The sequence below is a fragment of the Paracoccidioides brasiliensis genome (assembly GCF_000150735.1).
Source record: "Paracoccidioides brasiliensis Pb18 unplaced genomic scaffold supercont2.3, whole genome shotgun sequence".
NCBI lineage: Eukaryota > Fungi > Ascomycota > Eurotiomycetes > Onygenales > Ajellomycetaceae > Paracoccidioides > Paracoccidioides brasiliensis.
This window is the reverse complement of record NW_011371360.1, coordinates 1,851,112-1,876,458: the sequence shown is the minus strand read 5'-3', so window position 1 is coordinate 1,876,458 and position 25,347 is coordinate 1,851,112. Positions and strand designations below refer to the sequence as shown.

The 25,347-nt window shown below is 38.8% G+C and overlaps 5 protein-coding genes across 5 annotated transcripts; all 5 read right to left on the bottom strand.

The window, feature by feature from the left end:
- Window positions 1-6,229: 6,229 nt before the first annotated feature.
- Window positions 6,230-8,171, bottom strand: PADG_11516 (uncharacterized protein; the record flags this gene model as incomplete). The annotated part of the gene is made up of 2 exons (XM_010760675.1): window positions 6,230-6,400; window positions 8,067-8,171. 2 exons carry the CDS (start codon window positions 8,169-8,171, stop codon window positions 6,230-6,232), a joined length of 276 nt encoding a protein of 91 aa, XP_010758977.1.
- A 38-nt stretch (window positions 8,172-8,209) lies between these two features.
- PADG_11515 (uncharacterized protein) lies at window positions 8,210-12,980 on the bottom strand (the record flags this gene model as incomplete). Its single annotated transcript, XM_010760674.1, has 6 exons — window positions 8,210-10,517; window positions 10,584-11,450; window positions 11,539-11,665; window positions 11,786-12,377; window positions 12,468-12,768; window positions 12,886-12,980. The coding sequence occupies 6 exons, from the start codon at window positions 12,978-12,980 to the stop codon at window positions 8,210-8,212; spliced, it is 4,290 nt and encodes a 1,429-aa protein (XP_010758976.1).
- Window positions 12,981-13,112: 132 nt separating this feature from the next.
- Window positions 13,113-13,406, bottom strand: PADG_11514 (uncharacterized protein; the record flags this gene model as incomplete). Its single annotated transcript, XM_010760673.1, has 1 exon — window positions 13,113-13,406. One exon carries the CDS (start codon window positions 13,404-13,406, stop codon window positions 13,113-13,115), a length of 294 nt encoding a protein of 97 aa, XP_010758975.1.
- A 412-nt stretch (window positions 13,407-13,818) lies between these two features.
- On the bottom strand, window positions 13,819-14,241 carry PADG_02941 (uncharacterized protein; the record flags this gene model as incomplete). Its single annotated transcript, XM_010760358.1, has 1 exon — window positions 13,819-14,241. One exon carries the CDS (start codon window positions 14,239-14,241, stop codon window positions 13,819-13,821), a length of 423 nt encoding a protein of 140 aa, XP_010758660.1.
- A 1,781-nt stretch (window positions 14,242-16,022) lies between these two features.
- On the bottom strand, window positions 16,023-18,870 carry PADG_02939 (uncharacterized protein; the record flags this gene model as incomplete). The annotated part of the gene is made up of 4 exons (XM_010759900.1): window positions 16,023-16,141; window positions 16,241-18,301; window positions 18,366-18,395; window positions 18,468-18,870. The coding sequence occupies 4 exons, from the start codon at window positions 18,868-18,870 to the stop codon at window positions 16,023-16,025; spliced, it is 2,613 nt and encodes an 870-aa protein (XP_010758202.1).
- Between the last annotated feature and the right edge of the window lie 6,477 nt (window positions 18,871-25,347).

The following is a 25,347-nucleotide window of genomic DNA, read 5'->3' as shown; positions in this document are numbered from 1 at the left end:
GTTTAATAAATTATTAAAATTTAAAAAATATATAATTAGAAATAAATATTAAAATTTTATTATTTTAATAATTAAATTTATTATATAATTTATTTTTTAAATTTTAAATTTATGATATAATATAAACTTTATCACAATATAGTAATTACAATTTTTAAAAACTTAAAAAAAAAAACTTAATATTTTAAATTTAATATTATTTTAATTCAATTTAATTCAAAGTTGTTGAGTGTAAATAATTTGATTTGAAATCTAATTAATTGAAATATTTGAATATAACTGCTCATTCTGTGAGAAATTTTATTAAAATATATTTATATAATAATATATCATTAATTAATTAGTTGTTTAAATTTTTTATAAAAAGATATTAATAAGTAATTAATTCTAAAACTTATAATATAATAATTTTTTAACTTTAAGATAGTATCAATTTATATATAAAATAGAATCATGTTTAGTTTTTTAACTAACATATCAAAAGATCATTCAGATATTATCCGCTGTGGGGTCAAATGACATGCCCGGTTTTAAATGTTATCTTATCACATTCGAGGCCCCATTAACCCCACGGCCCTTAGTTTCCCATGCCAAATGCCACCTAGCGTCCGTCAACCAATATGTTTATGTTTCATCTGTCAAATTAGCGTGGTTTCGTTAGTGTAATTTATCTATATAGTACCATTGTAATTTATTAAACTTTTTTCACATTTGCCTAGTTAGATAGTATAGGATTTCATTCCTCCCACATATTGAACAATCTAACTCTGACGGATCAGCTTTTTTTGCTTCCCTTGACCTCTGCTTTCTTTTATATTGACACTACACACAAGATAGGCGCTTTGTCAGGGAAATCCAGGTGTTGATTCAATGAAGAGATCAATTGGTCAGATGGTAGATTATGAATTGAGCTAGAAAAGGCAAAGAGTTGCTGATAGAGCTTCTCCTAGAAGTCTATATGTTTGAGTAGCTGACTATCTGAGACCTCTTGCTGCTTTGTATAGGGATATTGAAGCTTATAAGTATTATTAACAGCAGTATCAAGATTCAATATTATGGTGTTCCGCCTCTGCTGTGGTGTTCCATCTCTATTATTATCTGTGACATTCTGCCTCTGATGTTCTGCCTCTATTCTTCCATCTCTTTCTATATTAGTATTCACTCTCTATTTGCCCCTCTCTAATCCACTCAGAGGCCTCAATTTTTTCTATATTTCCTATTCTATACAATTGCTTCTATCATATAGAATGATTATAGTGTGTATATATAGCAGAGCATCTACTTATCTTATTAGAAGAGAATCAAACATGATTTATTCTATCTATTCAATTGCTTGTATGCATCAAATTGGTGGCATGTCCATGTCTCTCTAAAAGATTCAAGATCAGCTGATTCAATCAAGGTTCAAGATCTATTAAATCAATCACTCTAAATCATAATTGCTAGTTGCTCTAATTCATAATCACTAGTTCAATCACTTTTAAAAAAAGCATTAGCTGTAGTATCATCCTCTGAATCAGATCTTGATCATCTTCAAATAATCATCTTAATCATCTCATAAAACATTAAAGATAAACACTCTCATCATTTGAATGCTCTTGTCATTCTGATGACTTCTGAATTTTCAACAAGATCAAAGAGCACTGGATTAGTTAGCAAGAAGCAAGGTGCTGATGAGAACACTTACTATAGCAGTTCTCATCAATACATACAGATGTTTACAGAAAAGTACACAATAATAATCACAGAAGTGTAAAGAAACAAAAGCAGTCAATACACAGAATTACAACTGTTGATCATTCTCTACAACTGTTTCAAGACAGAGAAGGTACTATTCACTGTCTCTGTGAGATGATACAATAAGATAAGTATAACAATACAGGAAATCCCAGTAGCAGAATGAACAATCATCTTTCATCAGTGAATTCAGATGTTCAGAACAGAAGTCATCAAGCACATTAGAAATCAGAGATCTATCACTTCTGTCTTTGCAGATTTTGATCACTCAGTTGCAGAAGATGATCACTGTGATGAGAAAGTGATACTGAGTATTATAGAGAAGTTTGAAGGGTTTAATGTATAGTTGAGAAAGTAAAAAAACAGACTGACAGATCTTGATATGCAGTTAAAGAAGTGAGAGAAATGAGTGACAGATCTGAAATCTCAGCTCTGTATTTGCAAGTCTCTTTTTAATGAGTGAGAGAAGAAATCAATCATTTATGAGATCTGTTTAGAGTGTGTCAGCATCATCTACTTATTTATTGTAAGACTAAGTCTGAGAGAAGTCAGTTGAGAAGTGTTGAGAGCAACAAGCTGTCTGTGAGAGTTGATTTTACATGTCAGAGTCAATCTAAAGTGCAATAGAACTGACAGCACAAAGCATTACATGTACAATGAGAAAGACAATAGAATAAGATGAGATAATCAACTCATTACTGAGATGTATGATCAATCTGCATTCTTAATGACAAGCATCTTAGATGAAATTACTATCTTTTTATATGATCAGAAGCAGTCAGTAAGGCTCTGAGCAGCAGATCTCATACTTTACAATTCAAACAAAATAAATATGACTACTTTTATATTGAGATTAGAGTTCATGATAACTCTGAAAGAGAAGACAGTAGTTCTCAGAGTGATTTCTTTATATCTCAAAAAAAGAACTCTGAAGTGGCACATTGAGCTATTGTCTGAATGCTGAAATGAAATGACAGTGTCACTTGTAATAACAGTTGACAAACTACATAGTAAGTTCCAGCTTTCAGAAAAGAAGATTTGAAATCAAGTGCAGAAATTGCAATTCTTATTTGACAAGATAAGTGAGCTATCACTCACTGTCTACATCATCTGCAAGATCACTTTTCTACAAATAGCAGTGATTTCTGACTAGACTATGATCAAATATCTTTTGTGAGAGGAATTGAAAAGTGACCTAGCAATGATCATTTCTCTCATCTTAACAGAACACTTAGATGATTTTTGCAGATATATACATAATAATGAGTTGGTTGCTAGACACATCTGAAGAGATCAACAATAGCAATTTCTCAAGTATGAGAGAGTAAGATATCAGACTAAGAATAGACCTCTTATATTTCATTAGCACAACTGCACAAAAAATAAAAAGAAAAGAAAAGAGAGATAGAAAGAAAGAATTATGAACTCAATTATGATAACTGACAAAAGAAAATCTGAAATAGCATATCAAAATGAATAAAAAAATCACTTCTTCAGTTCTACCCATCTCTTTATTTTGACATTGCTTTATACAAGTGCTCAAACCTCTTCTTTTGAACAGAGGGACTATGGTGTTCCACCTCTATTATTACCTGTAGTGTTCTGCTCCTGCTGTGGTATTCCATCTCTATTATTATCTGTGGCATTTCACCTCTGATGTTCTATCTCTATTCTTTCACCTCTTTTTATATTAGTATTCACTCTCTATTTATCCCTCTCTAATTCACTCAGAGATCTTAATCTTCTCTATATTTTCTATTCTATGCAATTACTTCTATTGTATAAAGTGATTATAGTGTGTATATATAGCAGAGTGTCTGCTCATCTTATTAAAAGAGAATCAGACATGATTTATTCTACCTATTCAATTGTTTATACGCATCAAATATAGTATAGAAAACTGATTATAATATATAGTTCTATGTCTTATAATTTTCTATATTGATTTGCTAGATCAATTTCATTTATATTATAATTACAGTTATTAATAATTATAGAAATTGACAAATTCTTATCTGTAAGATTTTCAAAGACTTTTCTAATCTAAGTTTCATAAGTTGAGATCTTTTTTGATCATTTTTACTCTTAAATAACAAAGATATTATAAAGATGAATAGTAGTCAATATTAATATCATATTATTATCTTACCAGTCTAAACAATAAACTTTATCTTGAGATATAGCACATAGAGAATTCCAGAAAATCTTCTTGAAAATTGAATACTTCTATAGTTCAACTAGTAGAGGTGGAAGTTGTTTAAGTTTAGTAGTTTCATAAGCTTTAAAGTCATAATTATGAAGATGTTTGAATAGAGGAATTGAGATGAAATAGTTCAATAAAAGTTGAATATGAGATTGATAATTTCTTCTGAATGTTAATATCAAATTTAAATTTTTCACTAAGCTGACTCTAAAATTTCTCATAAAGCTTAGTAAAGAATATTCTATGAAAATCTCTGATATTAAATCTATATTCTCTATAGATATTGCATGAATTCCTCGCTAAGTTGACTGTAAAATCTCTCATTGAGTCTGATAGAAAATTTTTCATAAAAATCTCTGATATTAAACTTAAATTCTCTGTTAAGCTAACTTTTAAATTCTTAAAAACAGTTAATTATATTTATTATCATAGATTCAGTTCAGCTCAATAATAGAAAACTTAGTATTCTCTCAATATTGAATTGATGACTCTATTAGAAAAAGACTTAAAAATAACTTTATTCTTCTAGATCATATATCTTATATCTCTACTTATTAGACTTCTTCAATACTTTATAAATATGAAAACTTTGATCAAAGAAATAAATTATAATATTATTTAATAAAAGATTGAATTTATAAATAAAGTATTTCTTGCAAATATCATAAAAATTAAAAGTTAAAAATTCAAACTTATATTATCAATTATTTTATTTTTTAAGTTTTCAGAAGATAAATATATAAATATATCTATTGATTTGCTGAAATCTTACCAACTTTATATAAAATTAAAGTAAATAGATGAGTTTTTATTTAATACTATTTTAATATTTTATAACTTCTTCAGAGTTACATGCTTTTATATAGATTAATATATTAAAGAATATCTTAATATCTTTAGAGCTAGTAAATTTTCAATCTTTGATTTTTTTATTTAAATTTAAATATAAATTAAAAACCTTTCTCTTAAATATATAAACTAAATAATAATAAAAACTTTTAATATTAAAATCAAAAAATAAATCGAAAATTAATACTGAATATATAAATTATATAGAAATTTATTAAATTAACTTCAAAGATAATATATTAACTATAATTTCTTTCAACTTTCTCTTTGTGGCGTTCCGCCCCTATTCTTCCGCCCTTCCCTAATCCACTTAGGAACCTCAATCTTCTCTATATTTGTGTGATCACTCCTACCATATAGAGTGATCATAGTGTGTATATATAGTAGGGCGTCCGCCCATCTTATTAGAAGAGAATCAGACATGATTTATCCTATCTATTCAATTGCTTGTACGCATCACTCTTGTATTTTTTAAAAAGTTTGATATAATCTAATTAATATAATTAATAAATTTTAAGTCTTTAAAGAATTGAACTAATAGATTTTTTATATAAATTATATGAAGATTTAATTAATTAAATTATTTCAATTATTATAAATATTTTCTACTAGTTAAAGTTATATTATTTATAAGTTTAATATATAAAAAAATAAAATAAAATTACTATAAATTATTTTTTAAAGATATCTTTATTTATATTATTTTTATAAACTATAAAAAAATATTGAGAAAAAATTATAGTAAATATTTATAAATTGTTAACTTTTAAATTAATTAAATAAATAAATTATTTTTTAAATATTTTATTATAAAGTTATACTTTGAATTAGATATATTTATTTAAAGAAAGTTTGCTAAATATATTATAAAAGTTATGATTGCAAATATTATAATAAAATTAAAATTAAAATTAAAATAAATAATCTCTAATAAATTTAAAAAAACAAGATAGATATAATAAAAGTAAAACAGCTGACAATAAGTAGTTAATTATAAAAAATAATACTGTTATCTTAAGCTTATTTGTTCTCTCTTCTATCTATTTTATCTTCACTTTTCCTCTATTTCCTTTGTAGCTGCAAAGCTTCATCTTTGTAGAGATGGAGTTGAAGTTTACAGATGTTGTAACATTTTACAGCAGCCTTCCGAGTTCAGACTAGCTCTGCAATAATTTAGCGCACTTCGGCTTGTTGTTGCGGTTGCTCAGCGATGGCGCTGTTAGATATTTGAAATGATAAAAGTGTCTCCGAACGTTGTGGAAGAGTGGTGGTGGTGGGGGGTAAAATATAGGTTTGTTGCTTGCGGGTTCCTGTAGTTGTAACTACATATTGTAGTTGAATGGAATAAGAGGCCCGTCAAATATTGAGTTGTGTATTATCCTATTGAGTTGGTGGCGTGCCATAATTACTTTACAGCTGCCCATTATGGTGAAAAATAGCTCATTGTCGCAGATGACGATAAACTGCAAGTGTCTGGGACATCTGCTGCCCGCCAGAGCGGTGGTAAAGCCTTAGAACGTCTGTTTGTTGGACGAAGGGTTTTGCGTGTGTGGTACGGTTTGGGCTGCAAAGTATGCTGATTCTATTTAGGGGTTCTCGGGTTCTGAGAGTCTGATGGAATATTTATAGAAAATGCGGGGAAGAGGGAGGGGGCCATCAACCTATGAATCCAAGAGACAAAACAATGAAATATATACTAGTGCCTCATCTGAGGATGGTTGAAGAGTAGATATGGCTATTGCAACTTTCCTCACTGACGATTCCAATCGGGATACCTGAATATATCAAGGACCTGATTCTTATAGTTATACCGTCAATACCATTTATCTGGTCATCCAACAAGGAGAAAACCAAGCAAAATCACTCTAGAAATATCAGTTCATATTATATGCCTTAAGAAAACAGGCGCCCTTTTTTTATTATTCATAAGCTATGTAAGTAAAGAACTATAAACTCATCTAGTGGAGAGATATTTCCAACAAACAAGGCCGTTTTTGTTTCGTTTCATCCACCCTAGAACCATTGTTTTATTTAATTTTCTTTTCAACGCCATCGCCTCCTCCATCCATCCTTTCTATTTATCTCCTTACCCATCCTTCCGCCATCACTCCAAACCAGATCGACCACTTATACCAAAAAAAGGGCCAAAAAAAGGGGGTTAAGCAGCAGGGGATATCAAGCTGCTTTTTGTTTTAAAAACAGGGACGGAAACGACGTTTTGGGAGTTGAAGAATTTTGGAAACTGTGTAAAATAGTGGAGTCGAGAGGAAATGGGTTGTTGTGGAAATGGCTATATCTATGTACAAGAGCCAGAAGTATGTTGGGATCGGATAAGGCGTGGAAGAAATAGGGAGGTAAATGTTGAATTTTTGTTTGTCAGACTTTGGGTTCTGTTGACTGGTAAAAAAAAGGGGGCGGGGGAAATCTTCCTTATATCCCTTCTCCCCTTTCTCCTTTCTCCAATTTCCCTTTCGTCGGCACCTGCAAAAGAAACTGTTGTTGACTTAATGCATGCATTCATACACAATGCGCAAGCTAAAATCAATAACCAAACAAAGTCAAGCAGGACAACGACGAAAATCGTGTCACTGAACACGCAATGGTGTACCTCTTATCCGTAGCTGCAATTCGTAATCCGTTCGTACGTGTATTGTGGGTATTGACGGGGTATAGGATGCTCCCATCTTCTCCGTCGTTGAGCTGATCGATCAAAAATGAACAACCACGCAAAAAATTTCCTCTCTTTCGTTCGCTCTCTGTTTCAGGGGCAAAAACAATCAAACACATTAAAACTGCCAAATGGACCGCAAACAACAAGTCAAGACACATATGAACGAATTAAGAACAACATGCGTAAGGTGCAAAGTTCTTTTGATCATCGTATTGGCATTAGAAGGAGTGGGAAGTTATTTCAGTCGTAAATTTCTTTTTCCTTTGATCAAACACACAGATAAGGCGGGTCGCTAATGGGGATTTAAGCTCCCTTTTTTGGATGTAAGCGCATGAATCAAGCGCAGAACGCAAAGAATTCGCTAACAGTGGCAGAGCCGAGCAATCGAGGACATGAGGCGAGCTGGGGCCAGCCGCTAATATCGGCAGCGCAAAGCAAAAGAACACATTTTCTCGAATTCGATTCCGATAGAGAACGGTTTCATCGAACGAATGTGGATGGCGAGAGAGGTGCTTCACCAAAAATGCCGTGCAAAAATTGGAGAGAACTCCGGCGCGGAGTTCGACGGGTAGAGAGTGCCATTCAAGGACTGCTTCCTTTACTCACCTCATCCCCATGCCCACCCTCATTCGCATCCACATCTTGACCTTCTTTCTCCCCCTCCCCCTCTCCTTCCCCTTCCTCCGGCCCATCAAACCCGAAGCCCGCCATATCCATAGAATGCAACGACCCAGGCCCCCTACCAAGCCCTATATCCATATCCGACGACGCATAATCATGTCCAGACGGCCTAAACGGGCCAAAAAAGGTCGATGATGCGGCTGCTCATCCGGCGATTGCAATCCACCATCGGCAACACCCATAGCGCCTCCCCCACCACTACCAACGCCAATGCCGACACCAACTCCAACGCCAACTCCGTTGATACCAAGAGGATCATCGTCGCCATCGCCAGTGCGGGAACCAGCGCGGCTACCGCCGCAATGTGAGTCGCCGTCACCGTCGCCGTCGCCGTCACAGCGCTGGCCATCGACCCACGGCATGACGCTGCGTTGCCAGAAGCGTTGATTGGCATGCTGGTCGCCGAAGAGGTCGTGGTCGTGTTCGTGGAGTTGTAGTTGGAGGTGGCGGGGGAGCATGAAGGATTCATGTTCGATGTGTGAGAAGTCTTGCGGGGATTGGTAGCGGAGTTGGGGACGGCCGAAGCTTGATGAGGCGGGGGAGTCGGCTTGGTGGAGGGGGAAGTGCATCTGTGTTTGCGTGTGCATGGCCATGGAGATGTCAAAGACGGAGAGGTGGTCGTGGTCATGGTCGTGGTCGTGGTCGTGATGGCTGTGGTTTTGGTGGTCATTATGGTGGTTGTGATGGTGATGGTGGTCTAGGGCCATCGCATCGAGGGACGACGCTGGACCGTTCAGGGAGGATGCCGATTGGCCAAATCTGGACACAGAACTATGTCTATGACCGTGGCCGTGGCCGTGGCTGCCATCCCCATCCAGGACTGCGTTATCAAGTGTCTCTTCTTCATCCACAACCGGCTTCCCGTTCCTGGTCCGTAAACGGGGCCGCGTAACCTCCACCCCACATGCCTCAATAACCTTATCCTTATCCGTCCGCGAAAGCGACTCAAAATACCGTAGCGACAATGACTGACTCCCCTGCTGTTGAGCCATTTCATCATTATCATCACCACCACCAACTAACCGATACGCCTTTTTAGCATATTCCGAAAACCCAAAACCCGGCGCATACGGCGACTGGTACACCGACGCTGACTGGCGACGTTGCACATCCAAGTAGGTATACTTACCTTCCAGTTTTGGACGTATCAGCAGGCCACTAACATCACCGTCGTCACCGGATAGTTCTTCCTTAGCAGGAGCCTGCGGGGTGCTTTTCTTCGGGGATTTTTTTTCAACCATCCCCGCTGCGCCTGTTACTTTCGTCGTGAGATTCATAAGTGCAAACCGGAGCATTCGGAGCAGGTGGTCTACTTCATCCGCCTTCATATTCAATGGCTGTAGTGGTGGTGGCGGCGGCGGCGACGACGACGAATTATTATTGTGATTATCGCTGCTGTTGCTGTGGCTGTTATCGCTCTTAGGCCTAACCATTGACTCCGCCATAGCCGTCTTCAACTTCTCCATCCCGTTCGTCGGTAGGACTGAGCCCGCCTGGCCTAGCAGCGTCTGGACGACAAAGTCAGAATTGACAATTGTATATCCCGCGCGAAGATTGGCGTGGTCAGTAATAGACGCCACCAGACGTCGGGCCATCGCAAACTGCAACGTGATGTCACTGGCCCATACCGGGAGTTTATGATTGCTATTATTAGCATTATTGGTATTATTATTCTGTGGCTCTGGTGGCCGTTGCTTCTCAGACAGGACTTGCGGGCTGCCTAGCTGGGATGGGGATGGATGTGATGTATTTTGTGGTGGTGGAATTGGTTGATGGGACGTGACTGTAGGCGATTTTACAAGTTGTGGTTTGGCTGTTGTTTGCTGTTGTGCGGGTTGCGAAACGGAAGCGGTAATGGGAACAGAAACAGACGATGTCACTATGGGGTACGGCGGGGCGGCTACTGGATGCCTGGAGAATGGCCTGGAGAATGGCCTAGAGGGATGATTGCGTGCGTATGACGGACCATGAAGCTGAAGCACTGCCGTCACGACAGGAGCATTCAGCGACTTGACACTCTCCAAAAATTGCGAGCGAGGATTATGCAACGGTTTATCGGGGTTATCGGTATACTGTGCACGACACTCCGTTGATGATTTGCCCAGGTAATACCACATCTGCTCCGGTTTCGAGAGATCGACGTGGGTTGTGGAAGAGTTGAATGGAAGGTTAAAAAGAACAAACTCGCCCCATTGATAGATGAAGCGCGCATCGCCAAATGGGGTACCCGGGGATGGGAGGGAAGAAGCCAAATCCTTCTTCGAATCTGGTTTTCGCGCGAGGTGGGAAGGTAGCGGTTTAATTCCCGGGGGAAGTGGTGGGAATGATGATTTTCGCACAATCAACAAAAATCGATAGGGTAATTCGATTACATCCCTAAAAGAAATGTCAGCATCAGCAGCGTCACCATCATTAAAATATATAAAGAAGCTATAAACCTACCCCCTCGGCAAAACCTTAACCAACAACACCCTCTCACCCACCCGATTCTCAAGCACAACGCACCCAATTATCTCCCTATCCACCTGAAACTGCACGAGCTCCCCCTCCCTCAGCCCCTTCGCAACAGCCGTAAATTTCGGATCCAAATCCAGCGTCTCCCCCTGCATATACGCATACTTCTTCGGACGATGATACTTGCACTTCAAATCCACCCCGGGCACCGAATACTCAAACCCATCATCAGCTATGACAGCCACAGAGCCAATTTCCACCTGAACCCCGGCTAGCAGAGCGCAGGTGGGGTGGTAGGCGCGCGTGCATTTGCCGTGCATGCACTGGAAGCAGGCGCCGTTGATCTCGCGGCAGTAGAGGCATTTGAGACCCAGACGGGCCTTGGGGACCTTGTCGATGTCGCAGACTACTTCTGTGCCGGATTCGTCTTTGAGAATGGTTGTTTCCTCTATGTAGGTGGCGCAGCGGCGGTGGGCGTGAGACTTGCCATCTTCTGTTGCTAGGAGTTCTTCATAGTCCATGCTATTAGGACAGAGGACGCAACGGATCTTCTTGGGGCCATCCTCCCCATGCATCTTAGCCCGTTTACCCTTCGAACTTGACTCGTGACTGTCGCATTTTCTTTTCCTGCCTCGCGTCACCCCAAGCTTTTCCGGCACGCTGCGCGGCGGGGTAAGGAGGTCCGAGGCACCGTCCATAGTCATATCCTCGTCATCAGAACCCATCTCAATGTCCTCATCATAATACTCGGGTGTGGATTCGCCACGAAGCTTGCGTTCGATTTCACTGATATCAATCCAAACGCTATCAGCCTCACAGTTACATTTCTTCGCGACGCGAGCATAGTCCAGCCAGCTTTCAGTCGCAAAGGTTGACAGATTCAGCACAGTTGTATCCCAGATTAAATCCCGAGTGGTATCCGTATGGGTAGGTTATGACAAACTCGCCCTCGAAGTGGACCAATTTGTTCACATTGATGCCAAATTGTGACTTTAGAAGAGCAGGGGAAATCAAGTAGGTTTTATGACGGAGGAACTGGTCACAGTTCTTCGCATCCGTTGGCCAGATACCTTTAATTGCTATATTAGCAAAAAAAAATAAAATATATTTTGAGGGATGAAAAGCCAGTCCTCAAAACATGGTGGCAATTTGGGGAGGTTTTTTTTTTTTAAGGGGGGGAAGAAGCTCACTCTTCATTGCAGCTTCAAACTTTCCCAAATCCTCTTGGGAAATGCTATACCACTGTTTCGGTGCGCCAAAGTGTATATAATTGATGCTATACAAATCGACATCCTCGAGGTGCCAGGCGAAGGTTGCCTTCCACATTCCCAGATACAGATAGGCAGTGTTGACACCGGGAACCTTCTGTCCAAGAATATCTAGTAGATTTGGCAATTTGGCAACATTCCATGAAGTTACGCTATCGTCGAAGAGAGACCCAGGCATATCCGCGCCGTACATGGGGTTGTTATACATGAGTGATTTCCAATAGGCGGTTTCCAGCTCCTCACATCGTTCAGAGGTGAATTGCTCGGTGCCAGAAAGACGGTAGTCGAAATCTTTGAATGCTTCCTCATCAATGTAATCCGCAGCGTCGCCACGGTTATATTTTCTCCTGGCAGAGACGGATTTGGGCTGTCTTCCTTTAGGTTTAGGAGGCGGTAAGACCTCTCTATCACTAAGTACCTCTGTTTTGGTTTCCATGGGTTTGGATTCCGGAGAGACGGGGGTTGGGAGGGCTTTCCCGGCTTTGACTTTATCCACATGGGTCTCTGCGGAATCCTCTCTAAGTTTGACAGCGTTGTTGTTGTTGTTGTTGTTGTTGTTGTTGTTGTTGTTGTTGTTGTTGTTGTTGTTGTTGTTGTTGTCCACTATTTCTACGCGCTTAGGTTTCGGCCCCGGTTTCCGCCTCTGCGAATTAGATCTAGATTGTTGCTTGTGCGCACCACCACGGGTCACCTTTTCCTGGTTCCGTCTCCGCTCGCCGCGTCGGGCGGGGGGTTGATGACTACTCTCCTCGCACAGCGCTTTCCATTGCGGCAGGTTATATGAGCGTTGTTTTTCGATATTGGCCTGGGTGAATGTGCCATGCGAGCCGTGGAATTCTTGCATGATTGGGTTTTTGACACGGATGGTTTTGATAGCTTCTTCGAGGGGTGGAAGTGCATCGGTCCTATGTCAGGATAGCATTAGTCACCATGGTTGCAGATAATATTCAGCGCAGCAGAGAGCGGTTGAGGAAAGGGGACATCAGAGGCAAATAAACGCAGGTAAAGAAGAAAACACCAACCATTCCTTGGGCGGGATAACCTTGATCACCCCGGACTTCATCCCGTAGTGGTCGACTTTGCGTACAAAGGAAGCAAAATCGCAGAATTGGTCCATTGTCTAAAGCAATACGTCAGTGACACGGAACCAAAGTCATAAAGACATGAAGATATCAAGGTGTATATATATATACTGACAGGTTTAAAAACCGGAATCCTCCCCCCTCCGTAATAGTGATCCGGAAAAATCTCATCTGCAGCGTAGTCGAGTCAGTGCAGTGTTTGGTATTCGCATGGAATCGAGATCCATGTCGGATAGTTTGAGTTGCTGAGGATGAAGAGGAAGAAGAGGAGTAGATGCGGTGGTAGCAAAGGCAGCGATCGAGGGCCCTGGGGAGGTCTTCTCCCCGACTTTGTCTCCGTCTGCGCTAGATGGAGGGGTCATGGAGGCGGTATTGTCTATGTTGGCGGTGGTGGTGGGGGTGGGATCTGGCAGCGGGCAGGAGGGAGCCATGGCTTCGACGGATGAAGCAGCGTCCGCCATGGCCTCCCTTTTTTTTTTTTTTTTTTTTTTTGGAGGTAAGTAAAGGGTCTTGTTCTCTCTCTCTCTCTCTCTCTCTCTCTCTCTCTCTCTCTCTCTCTCTCTCTGGTTGGGGATTAAATACCCTCTGTTAATAGTTTGGTGTTATTAATTTGTATTAATTAAATTGTAATTTGTATCTTGAATAATTGATTTCTTTGGAGGGGCGACCGCTGGTTGACGGCGGGATGGAGGGATAAGGGTCTTCCCAGCGGTCCTCGGATGGGTAGAGAGGGGAGAGGCAGGGGAATTGACGAATGCGAGAGCAAGAGATTGATATGGGGGGAGGCGGGGAAGGGAGAAGTATATCGAGGGATTGCTCTAGCTAAGAGGACAGCAGAAGGTGAGTAGTAGTTAGAAACAGGAGTATATAGAATCAGGCATGGAAAGAGTAGTAGGAGGAGTGGTAGGAGTGGGAGTGGCAGTGGCAGTGGTAGTGGTAGTAGGAGGAGTGATAGTCGTAGTGGTAGTGTAGTAGTGTTGCAGCAGTAGAAAGTATAGGGAGAAGTGACAAGGAGTGCAGGGCGGTAGCAGGAGGTGGAGAGCCGGGAGAGGAGTTCTTCCGCTGCGAGGGACGGCAGCTGCAGCAGAGAGAGATTGTTCCATTGAGTAGAGTGGAGTCGACTTGGCGCTGCCGCTGCCTCTGCCTCTGCCTCTGCCTCTGCCTCTGCCAGTGGTGGGTGGGGAGGAAGACACACTGGCATCCCCGTGGTATCTGGGCAGGAGGAACCGTCGGGAAGGGGCGCCCAGCGAATGGGTGATGGAAGGAGGGAGAGCCCCTCCAGGCCCAACCTGGCATAGCGGTGTGACGGGAGGCGGGCAAAGGGCGCAGAACCCGAAGTCGGGATGGGGATTGGGGGGAGGGAGGAAGGGCAAGGGGCACGACGACGAACGACAAAGCAGTCCCAGGGATGGGAATGGATACGATAAACCCAGAGAAGCTTAAGTCTATATATATATATATATAAAAAACCGTAACTACAATACTTACCTCAAAGGACGTGAACAGATCGACTGATGTTGTGGTTCATATAGTTGTTTCCAAGAAGAGAGGGCCGCCTGCCTGAGGCTAGTTATCTTGAGAGACCGATAGAGATTACCAGTCAAGACACACGACAACAAGCGGCAGCAGAAGACAAGAGGCTGTGGAAAGAAACTAAGAGGAGGGGGCCGCTCTCAGAGATAAAAAAAAAAAAAAGGGCTGCACATTTAAGTAGCAATTAAATTAGTTCCTAGCTCCAACCCTTCCACAGTCCAAGTTTGTGGACTTGTCCTGGCATTTGTCCGCGCGCAATTCACTTGGTCTTTGCCTGCCAGACTCTTTGTTCCTCGCTGCCTGACCGGATTATCCCTTGTCCGCTCCCGCCTGATTGGCTGGTTGGCAGCGGCTGAACAAGGAGGCGGGAAAAAGGGTAACGAGACTTTGCCTCGGGACCGGATTATCTGCAGCTGCGAAACAACTTGAACAACTTAACCTTTCCTTCTGGCGCACTGGTTGGGGGACTATTAATAGCACTTCAAAGAGTCGTACGATGGAATGCATCGAGTAACTGGTATACATCAACGGCGGGGGAGTTGGAGATTCCTTGAAGATCGCTCCTTATGGAGAAAATCGGGGGTTCTCAAAGTTAGAGGGATTGGTTAGTTATATGTTATTTTAAAGTTATCAGATGTAATTTAGTTTCAATACTTTCCAAATCGCAGTTTTCCTCCCCCTCTCCTCCGACGTTCTCCAGCGCATATACTCTAAGAGCAGCAGGTTCTCTCCCCCCTCCCCCAAGAACCTCCTCCAATCAACATCATCCCCGCTCCATCCAGAACACAGTTCTTCACTTTAGTCCCGGCAAGCCCAGTCCGGTTTACAACTCTAACGTCTGCAGTCCCGCAGCATGCAGTCTGCTAGTCGATTTTCATTCCACTCCAGCTCTCTAAGAGGCTGCTTCGGACTAGATAAGTTTAACGACTTCTGCTTCGTTCGCGTCTCTTCTGATAAATCGAAACAAGCCAGGGTTCGTGTAGTTATCCTGCGTAGTTTAATTTATGCATCTGCACGGAAGACATGCATTTGTGTGGTTATCCCCGGTAATATATATATATTTATATTTATATAAAATAAAAACTATGCCCAATGAATCCCTATTCGCCAATTCCGCGTCATTTGTGCATTGTAAGTTGTGGTTATGCGAATTGCGGTCTTAGATCGAACCAGGGTAAGGAAATAATACATGGAATAAAAACCCAACCCATCCCATCCGTAAATGAAAGGAGGAGGGAAAAAAAAAAAAATGGGCCGGGGAATATCAAACATAACCAAAGGAAGAAAAACGGAAAGAGGGACAAAATTGAGGAGGAAATGAAAAGTAAAATGAACAAAGGACACAGGCATGCTACGCTTGTTTTACTTGTTTTTCATCATATGGAGATGCTTCGCAATTTTGATGAGATGCATAGGATCAGTGTTCGCATTACTGTGGGCGTTTGTAGTGCACAATTTGCCTCTCGTCTAGTATTGTAGATGTAGAGACAGATGCATATATCGATAAGAAAAAAAATTATACAATAAAAGACAATATAGACCCCTCAGTACTCATTCAACTGCAACTGCTTTCCAATCAGCTTCCGCTTAGGAGGCGAATCCCGAAGATCCCCCTGCGACCCTTTCAGCGCATTCAACAAGATCCCCGCATCGAAAAATCCATCTGCAACATGATTAGTTAACATCTCAGCTCAAAATGATGAAAAAGAACAGCTGCTCTGATAATGAGAGCAGGAGAGCCGGGGGGGGGGAGAGAACTTACATCCACCCATCCCATCATCCCCTACCTCCTCGCCATTCACCATCGCTGTCTCCGACTCCCTCCCCACCATGTGTGGATCAGCCCGCACCGCCCTCCCCTTTCCCTTGATCACTTTCTCCCCCATCCCACCACCAGCATGCCGCTTACCATCCACCCCCTCCGCACCCGCCGCCCCACCAGCAGCAATAATCTGCCTCTCCCTCGCGCTAGACGGCACAACCCCCTTCGGCTGCGTAGCCCTCAACAACTTCCGAATCTCATACAAATACGCCTCAAGGCTGTGTATAAACCTCGTGGTTTGCCTATGTTTCGACGACGCACAGATACTAATCGAATCGTCCTTTATGATATACCCAATCCCGAACCCGTCGCCGCTCGTCGGCCCGAAGCCGAAATGCCGCAGGCTCGGGTTCCCGCAGTTCGACGTCGAGAGGATGGTGGTGTTGATCTTCTCCCAGCCGCTGTCGCTGAAGATGGCGGGCACTCGTGGCGGGTGGTTCATGCGTAAGCTTCCCGAGCTGGCGTAGCTGGATGATAGCACGCCGTCGTCGGAGGGGGTGGAGTTGGAGGGCGCTGAAGTCACCGGCCTCGGGGCCGGGGCCGGGGCCGGGATGCCGACCGGGTCTGTGGCCGGAGTTGTCTCGACTGTCGATCCCGGGTCGACGTGGCTGGCGGAATACCCGTTCATGGCTGGGATGTCGCTATTGATCATCCCCCGCCCGTCCTCCATGGAGCGCTGCCAGAGACAGTAAAGGGCATACAGGTGTCGATCTTGTCCATGGCCTTGCGAGCAGATGCGCGTCATGGCCGTGTGTTTCTCCGTCGCTTTGCGGAGTGCAGCGACCTTCTCAGCTGCGGGCCGGTCGCCCCAGAACGTCCGGACAAACTCGACGGATTCGTTTGAAACGGTTCGCACGGCTTCGGTGCGGCCGTGTAGGAAGAATTTGGTCATGGCGGGTTCGTAGGTGTTTTCGACACGGCCGTAGAGGCCGAAGTAGGCTGCCTGGAAGGCCATCTGGACAAAGGCATCGGGAGACAGCCCCATGGACGTTATGAAGTTTTTACCGTAGCCCTTGAAATCGAGGACTTGGAATTCGTGCTGGTGGAGTAAGTCTGCCAGGTGCGATTCGGCAAAGCGGAGAGAGGTGCTGAGTTCGGGGCCCATGTCCCATTCTAGTTTATGTGGGGTTGTGCTGGCATGTGAAGAGAAGCTTTCTGCGCTCCGTTTGGAAGGGGGGGGGCTGGTAGTTGCCCAGAGACTTGGCGACTGGCCGTTGATTGTCCGGGCAAAACGGAGAATCGTATCGGTGTAGACATCACTGGCAAATCGGAGCACCGTGTGGCCATCGACGCCGGTGTGTTCAAAGTTGATGCCAGCGCTGCCATTCTTGCAGACGATGATTTGCAGCTTGTCATACCATCGATTTGTGCAGGTTCCGATTTGCACTCCCCGCACCACCTCGTTTGTGCCGCAAAGCATATTGGCACAGAGATCAGCGGTATTTGAAGGCTCTGTGGAATCCAGGCAGAGAACAAATAGAGCCGTATCGACGATGTTCAAGCATTCAGCATTGTTAGATCCCTCCTCTTTAGTCAAAATATCTCTCAAACCAGACCAAACTTTCCGATTCTCGGTGCTGAGCACCCCAAGCGCACCCTTAGCGGCTTCCTGAATTGGCGTCTGCTCCGCATCTTCAATAATTACCTGAAGATTGAGTGATATGTCTCTTTCACTCATGAGTAGATCGTTGTTGTCATCCAGAACGTCAAACCAATAAAACTGTCCCCGACAAAGAACAACCATATGCTTAGCGGATGAATCTTGACCAATGATACAACCATCATTGGTTGGGACGCGAGCTGTGCCAAACAATCTGGAGTATTGGAACATGCAAAGAGGTTTCCCCCGGACTGTATCTGGAGCCAGCTCCTCTCTTCGAACAGCTCGAACAAACGACAATGCAGACACTACCAATGAGGCTGCCCGGGTGACCTGGTTGTTCCTCGAGGGAGTAGGATCATCCTCCAGAAGGAAGAAGGGATTGAGATTAAGAACAACAGCTAAACCCCATATAAGCAGGCTTCAAGAACCAAAAATCCAAGGGGGTTCAAGCTGCAAACTCACGGTTATCGTAATTCAAATAAGAATCATACCCTGGATTAACATATCAGCATCCGTTTTAACCAAATGGATTGGAAAAAGGTATAAAATGTTACTAGGACTCACAAAATTGTTCAATATAACTTGATTTTGAGTTCGCATAATTCCTTAGTTTATCCTGTAACTCTGGACCCTCATATTTGAGAAAATCATTCACAGCAGCCTTTGTCTCCTCCTGTTCCTTGACGGTTTGTAGGGGGGCCAAAATCTCCAGATATCGGTTGCATGTGTTTTCAATGTCGGGGATGGGGAGCCTGGGAAGTGAGTCTTGGTTTGCGAAGGTGATACCGTCCTTTATTTTTTGGAGTTGTTTAGAGCCGTCGCGGTGTCCATGGCCATCAGCCGGTGCGTTTCCGGTGGTTGGCTCGTCTTTCAAAAACCCATTTGGCAATTTGGGGGTGTTCGACATGGCACTTTCGGTAAGGGTCTCCCCTAGGGGTTTGGGTTTAGTAAAGAAACGTACTGTCATGGTTGAGTGCGACATTTTTTTTTTTTTTTTTTTTTCAACTGATAGTAATAGAACCCAATTTTGCCTATGCAAATTAGGCGTAATGTAAGGCTATGACGGTGGGTATGGAAAGGAGTCGCAAGGCACTTCGGGAGAAATAATGGCAGTCCCAGAGGCAATAGGGCGGCATGGAGGCAAGTCTTAAAAAGAGGACAGTGATGAAGAGGTAGACATCAGCATCACCATTCAGTTCTAAAAACGGAAAATAGGTCAATCTGGGGTTTCCTCATTCAAATCGAAACAATAGGGGGTGACGGCAAGACTAGGTTGGGTGTAAGAGTGCGCATTCACCCCAAGAGGGAATGGCGAACTGACACTCGGGATATCACAACCGGATGGGATGACATATGTCACTGTCGGCCGCAAGCCCGTTCGACATGTGAACACAAAATAGGCACTTCGGGCTGAAGGAGGTGGGGTATAACTAACTTAGCGGACTGGAGGAGGAGAAGTGGAGGAGGAGAAGTGGAGGAGGAGTATGACAACATAAAAAGGCAACTCAAAAGAAGTGCAAACAGGATCCCTTGCTCTGGGAGGGTCAACCCGAGAAGGCTGGACCGGGAAGAGAAGGAGCGTTGATAACAGGGCTGGTGGGTCGTCCTGGGGGGGATCGGGACAACGGATGAGCTGGGGTAAGGGTAAGTTAGTGTAGTGGGTAGATAGATATATTAGCTTACCTTTGATGCGGGAAAAGTTGACAGGGAGTTATATCAGAGTAGCTGTGTGGCGGAGTAAGTTGCTAATAATACAAGAGGTATTCAGTTCTCTGAAAATGAGCATGAGGGGCACGCATCGTCAATCAGTTCGATGTCAAGAACAATTATAGAGCTGGAAGAAGTTTGGGGAAAACAGGGTTGAGGTGGCACTGCCAGCGGTAGTAGAGAAATGTATGATATGAGGGGTTACTTGGATGCCACCGCTGTCAGCTGGCTGTCAAGCTTAGGCTGTTCACCCTGCTACTAGTGCGCAGACATTACTCCAACTCTCTGCAAGAAATGAATCAGGCTCAACAACCCAAAATGATACAGGCAAAAATGATAACAGAGAAATACTATATATGATAATACATTAACTCTTTTAAGTAATCGAAATAAAAAAAATACAGAAAATATTTAAATGTCCCATATAAAAAATTTGATTTCTGTGCTTGTTTAGAAGCGCATGATGAGGTAAGGCATGACTAAAAGTTAACTAGTTAAACTAGTTATGTTAATTGTGCAAGCAAGGTCTTATTCTTGGCGCACCAAGCCAATCACACGAGATCTCTATATCACGTGACTATAAGCAGGACCCATTGGATGAACTACCAAATGACGGATATTGCTAACCACACATTTCCACCCACCCATATATAAAAGAAGTCTCAATAGATGGTCCTGTTCCGCTCAAGGCAAAGCGCTGTTTGAAATATCCAGGAGACGGCGGCATAGTTTTGCTGCCGGTAGCGTCAACGCAAATCGGCTTATGCTCCACTTGTCGGCAATTTGAACTTCATGCTTGTTTTCAATGTTCGATGGTCGCTTTTACAAACCTCACATGCACATGACGTCACTTGCCCATGTATTCAGGGGACATTTCAGAGTATCCATGGAATCGCAGAGTTTCAATAATTGTGCCTTGCCCACGTGCAATTGCCAATAGCGAATCAGTTGTCGACCCTTGATTGACACTTCGATACTTCCTGCTGGATACCCAAATACCAACCAGACGTCAGTTTAGTTCGGTGCTGGTGGGGAAAGTTCAAGTCTAAATAGTTAATCAGATCCTACGGTGTATTATGTAATAAACCTTATGTCTAGCAAAATGCTAATTTAATTGACAGCCCTAAACTTCTGGCATAACCCATATTTTATACATTAGATCGTTACCTTTAAAAAGGCTTCTTTAGCCAGGCCGTTGTCCACACGCATATGTGAAATGCTACCATGCTAATGATTCCAGTAAATCATTGGATGTCGGAACTCCCTCACGTAGCTTTGAAGAGCCAGCTGGAAGCTCTAAAAATCTCTCTTTCTTATGAGATTTACGCGGTCCAACTTGTGACCGACAGGCTTCCAATCTGTTCAAGGGCCTCTTCTGACGAAACACGAGATGTTTAGACCAGCGAGGATCCAAAATACTTCACCTACATAGGATTACAGACCAGGAAAAATCGAGACTCCTTCTGCTTGCCTTTGAGCAGAATACAAAAACGCAGTCTCACTCAACCAGTAGGCTCAGAATTATTGTGAGGGTTGCTGTTTCGACGAGATAGCCGAAGTTAACATTGAAAAAGATGACGAGGGTTGTCTTCGTCAGAAAGCGGATCAAGTCTGAGAGATTTATTGGTAACTGGAAGGGTTTCATTAGTTAACTTCGAGATACACATTAGAGTCGGCGATCCGAGGACCAAGACATTCCCAAACATATGGAATTCCCACCCTACGTAGATAAGGATGAAAAAGGTTTCAAATTAAGATCCTGTTCAACAAACACCGCAGTCAAAACCCTTTTCCTCCTCTCTCATGTCTACTCATCAACTGACATTTTAACTGCAAAGAGCTCACAGATTTTAGAACCGTTCGTCATGTCCTATAGAAAAAACCAACGCAACATGACGAAGGGGATGTGGATTCTCAACCCAAACATGATAATGCAATGCAGACAAAATCTATGATCAAATTGCTAAGTTGATGCTCTCTGACTTCCTTAAGTTGATTTTATATCTGCATTGAACCTATCTTGTCAGACTCTGTCTCAAATGCATGATCTCCAACTGACTAACTGTCAATGAACAACATGAACAAGTTAATAAAATTTCAAACACAAACTACTCACTGATAAGCTTGCTTCATAACATTTACAAGTGAAAGTATTACTTCTAAAATCTTGCAAAATTAAATTTCAGATCTGAGCAGAATACTACTCAAAAGTGGATACTCATTTATTATTAATTCAGAAAGCTTAACTAGTTAATGTAATTCAACTAATGTGCCTCGCGCACTCACTACCTCCCATTAGTGAGTGCGCCCCACCATAAAGAAAACATCATCATAATTAAAATCTCTTTCTCATATATTCATCACCAATCTTCAAAAATTAATAACCACCACCACTATCTCTAATAATATTAAATATTCAGAATATCAGATTCAGATGGCATTAAACATCATAAAATTAAATCTAAAATTAAAAATCACAGATATGGTATAAGAATTTAAAATTCTATATAGAACTTTTTATAAATATATTAAGAAAAGAAGATTAAGAAATATAAGAGTTTCAGTCAATCAAATATTGAATGACAGCCAGGAGGAAGTGATCAAGAAGTGGATTCATCAATTATATAGAAACTTTTACTTTTCTATAATTGAATATATCAAAGTTGCTATAAATTGAATATTAAGTAATTATTATATCAATTCTGATATTTCTCCTTCTACTATGAGCAAGATGTGAGTGTATTGATTCATCAAATATCTACCAGGTTAAAAAAGAATTAAACAGAAACTTATAAATTCAAAATGAGTGTTAAATGAGAATATAAGCTTTTTTATCAACTTGTTTAACTGCTATAATTTCATTTTCAATCAGTATAAGTTTCATATCAATGATATTTACAATTTTGATGAGATCAGATTTCAAGAAGGAGAAGAGCATGGAGAATAAGTAATAACTATTTGTTAAAATATTAATTCTGTTATACAATCATCATATTCTCACAGATTAATAAAAGTGATGAAATATATCAGTACAGATGATATATTATTAAAGTTATTAATTATAATAAAATTAAAAATTTATCTAAAAGACTGATATATATATTTTAATCTATCTGATAATTATATCCTCAATATATTTAATATCGGCTTCACTAATGATGAGATTGAATTTAAATAAATAAAACTTTTTAATACTATTATTAAAAAATATCAAATTGATAATCATTGATTATTACTACTTGATAATTATAAATTTTATCTTATTGAAGAGTTTCTTCAATATTACAACTTTTATAATATTATTAAAATTGAATTCTTATTTTATATAAGTTATCTATTACAATCTCTTAATGATATATCTTTCTAGTAATATAAGTATTATCATACAAAAGCAGTTAATAAAACTACTTAATATAAATATAAGCAATATGATAAAAGGTAGTTCTTTGCTAATTTAAAGAGTATTTATCATCAAATCTTTAAATCTATTATTATCAAAGCTAGATTTATTAAATATAAGATCTGTTCAATTAAATAAAAGTAATTCTTCAATATCTGAGATAATATAATATAGAATACAATTTAAAGCTACTTATTTATGACAATAATAGTGAAAAATACTTTAGTTTTACTTTATTTCTTTGAAATCTAACTTTTCACTATATCTTCTTAGTTATTATTCTCAAATAGAGTTATAAAATTATATAATCAAATTAAAGCAGTAGATAAAATTATATAAAAGATGAAAAATACTCTTGACATTTGATCTGACAATAATTAAATAAGATTTTTAAAAAAGTTTTGATATAGGTAAAATTAAATACACATAAAAAGAATATGTTATTTGCTTATTATTTAATAAATAAATACTAAATTATTAAAAAGTACTGCAGACAAATGCAAATAAAAAGTGTTTTTATTATTAAAAGTATCAATCATAAGATCAAGTATCTTAAGAAGAAGGAATTAATAAAATAGAGAAATAAAATTCTTTGATTAGTTGAGATCAAAGTTCTCAAATTTAATATTAACTAATTACAATATAATATTATTAATAAATTTTAATCTATTGGAGATTCTATATATATTAATAAGTATATAAATAATCTTTATATTATAAATATAATAATATATTCTTTACAGTAGAGTATACTTACTAATTAAATATAGAAAGTATATATGATATAGTTACTAAGTAAATCATCACTATTGAATAAATTATCAAAATTATCAAAGTTCAATTAACTATTATATTTTAATTTAAATTATTTCTATATAATAATAGTTAATCAAATTAAAAATTAATCATATAGAATTAAAAATATTTTAATCTTTTATGCTTAAGAGTATTGCAATTACTATAGTATTATAAAGTTCATCAGTATAATAAAAGTATAGAAGAAATTTTTAAACTTCTTTTTAAGTTAAATCTAATTTATATTAAATTTTACAGCTAAATTTTATATATTTTTACTTTCTATTCTTATCTATAGAAAATATATTCTAATATTACTTTTATGTAATAAAAGTATTTATTATCTAATTTATATTTATAAATATTAATAATTTAATTAAATTTTCTTATTAAAATATAAAAAAAATTTTAAATTTTTATTTTATAAAATTATTAATATTATTTTATCTACTTATATAATTAATAAAAATTATTAAGATTTTTATAAAATTTACAATTATTTTAACTTACTGAATCAACTTCTTAAAAAAAGAAAGATTTAAATTTTTAATTCAAATATAATAATATAATATAAATAAAATCTATGATTAAATTATTAAGTTTATACTCTAATTATTATTATTATTATTATTATTATTATTATTCATTTAAGATATATTCAATCAGTAACTATAACACTTATCTAGTTAAAATTAAGATTTAATTATATTATTAATTTAACTAATAAATAACAATCAATCTATATACTTAGAGAGTTTTATTCTAGAATGATACAGTATTTAATAATCTTTTAATAAAAGATATATTTATAGTTTTAATTTTAATCTAGTCTTTTTTTTAAAATAAATAAAATAAATAATAAAATAAAATAAAATATAATAAAATAAAATAAATAATAAATTTAATACAAAAGAAATTTTAATAAAAATATTCTTAAAAATATTTTCAACTTTTTTATAGATTAAATATCAAATTTATTTTATATTAAATTCTATTCTTTAAAGATAATTTTTATTTTCTCTATAAACTCAATTAAAAACTTTTTTTCTAATTTAGTATTAAATAGAAAAATCATATTTAAATGATTAATTAAGTATTTTTCTTTTAATTTCATTTTTATTTTATTATCTAATGAGTAATTTATCAGTATATAATCTGAACTTTTAATTATATCATAAAAATCATATTTATTAAAGTTTAAAGAATCTTTATATTTTTTTATATATTATTTAAAGTAGTTATATTCAAGTTTTAATTATATTATAAAGAAAAATATTTTCTTTCTATATTTTATTGATATAGATTTTTACTTTAGTTTTATTTTATATCTTGTATATTGAGTACTTTTTTTTAATTTCATTGATCTTTATTCATTAATTCATATATAATTCTTTAATCTTTCTTTTGATATATGATCAGAATGTAATTTTTTGAGTTATTTTTTATGTTTTAATTTCAATTTTTACTACTAAATCTGCTTTTTTATTTTCTAAAATATTTATATGAGCAGGTATTTAAAATAAGTAAATTTGAATACTTTTA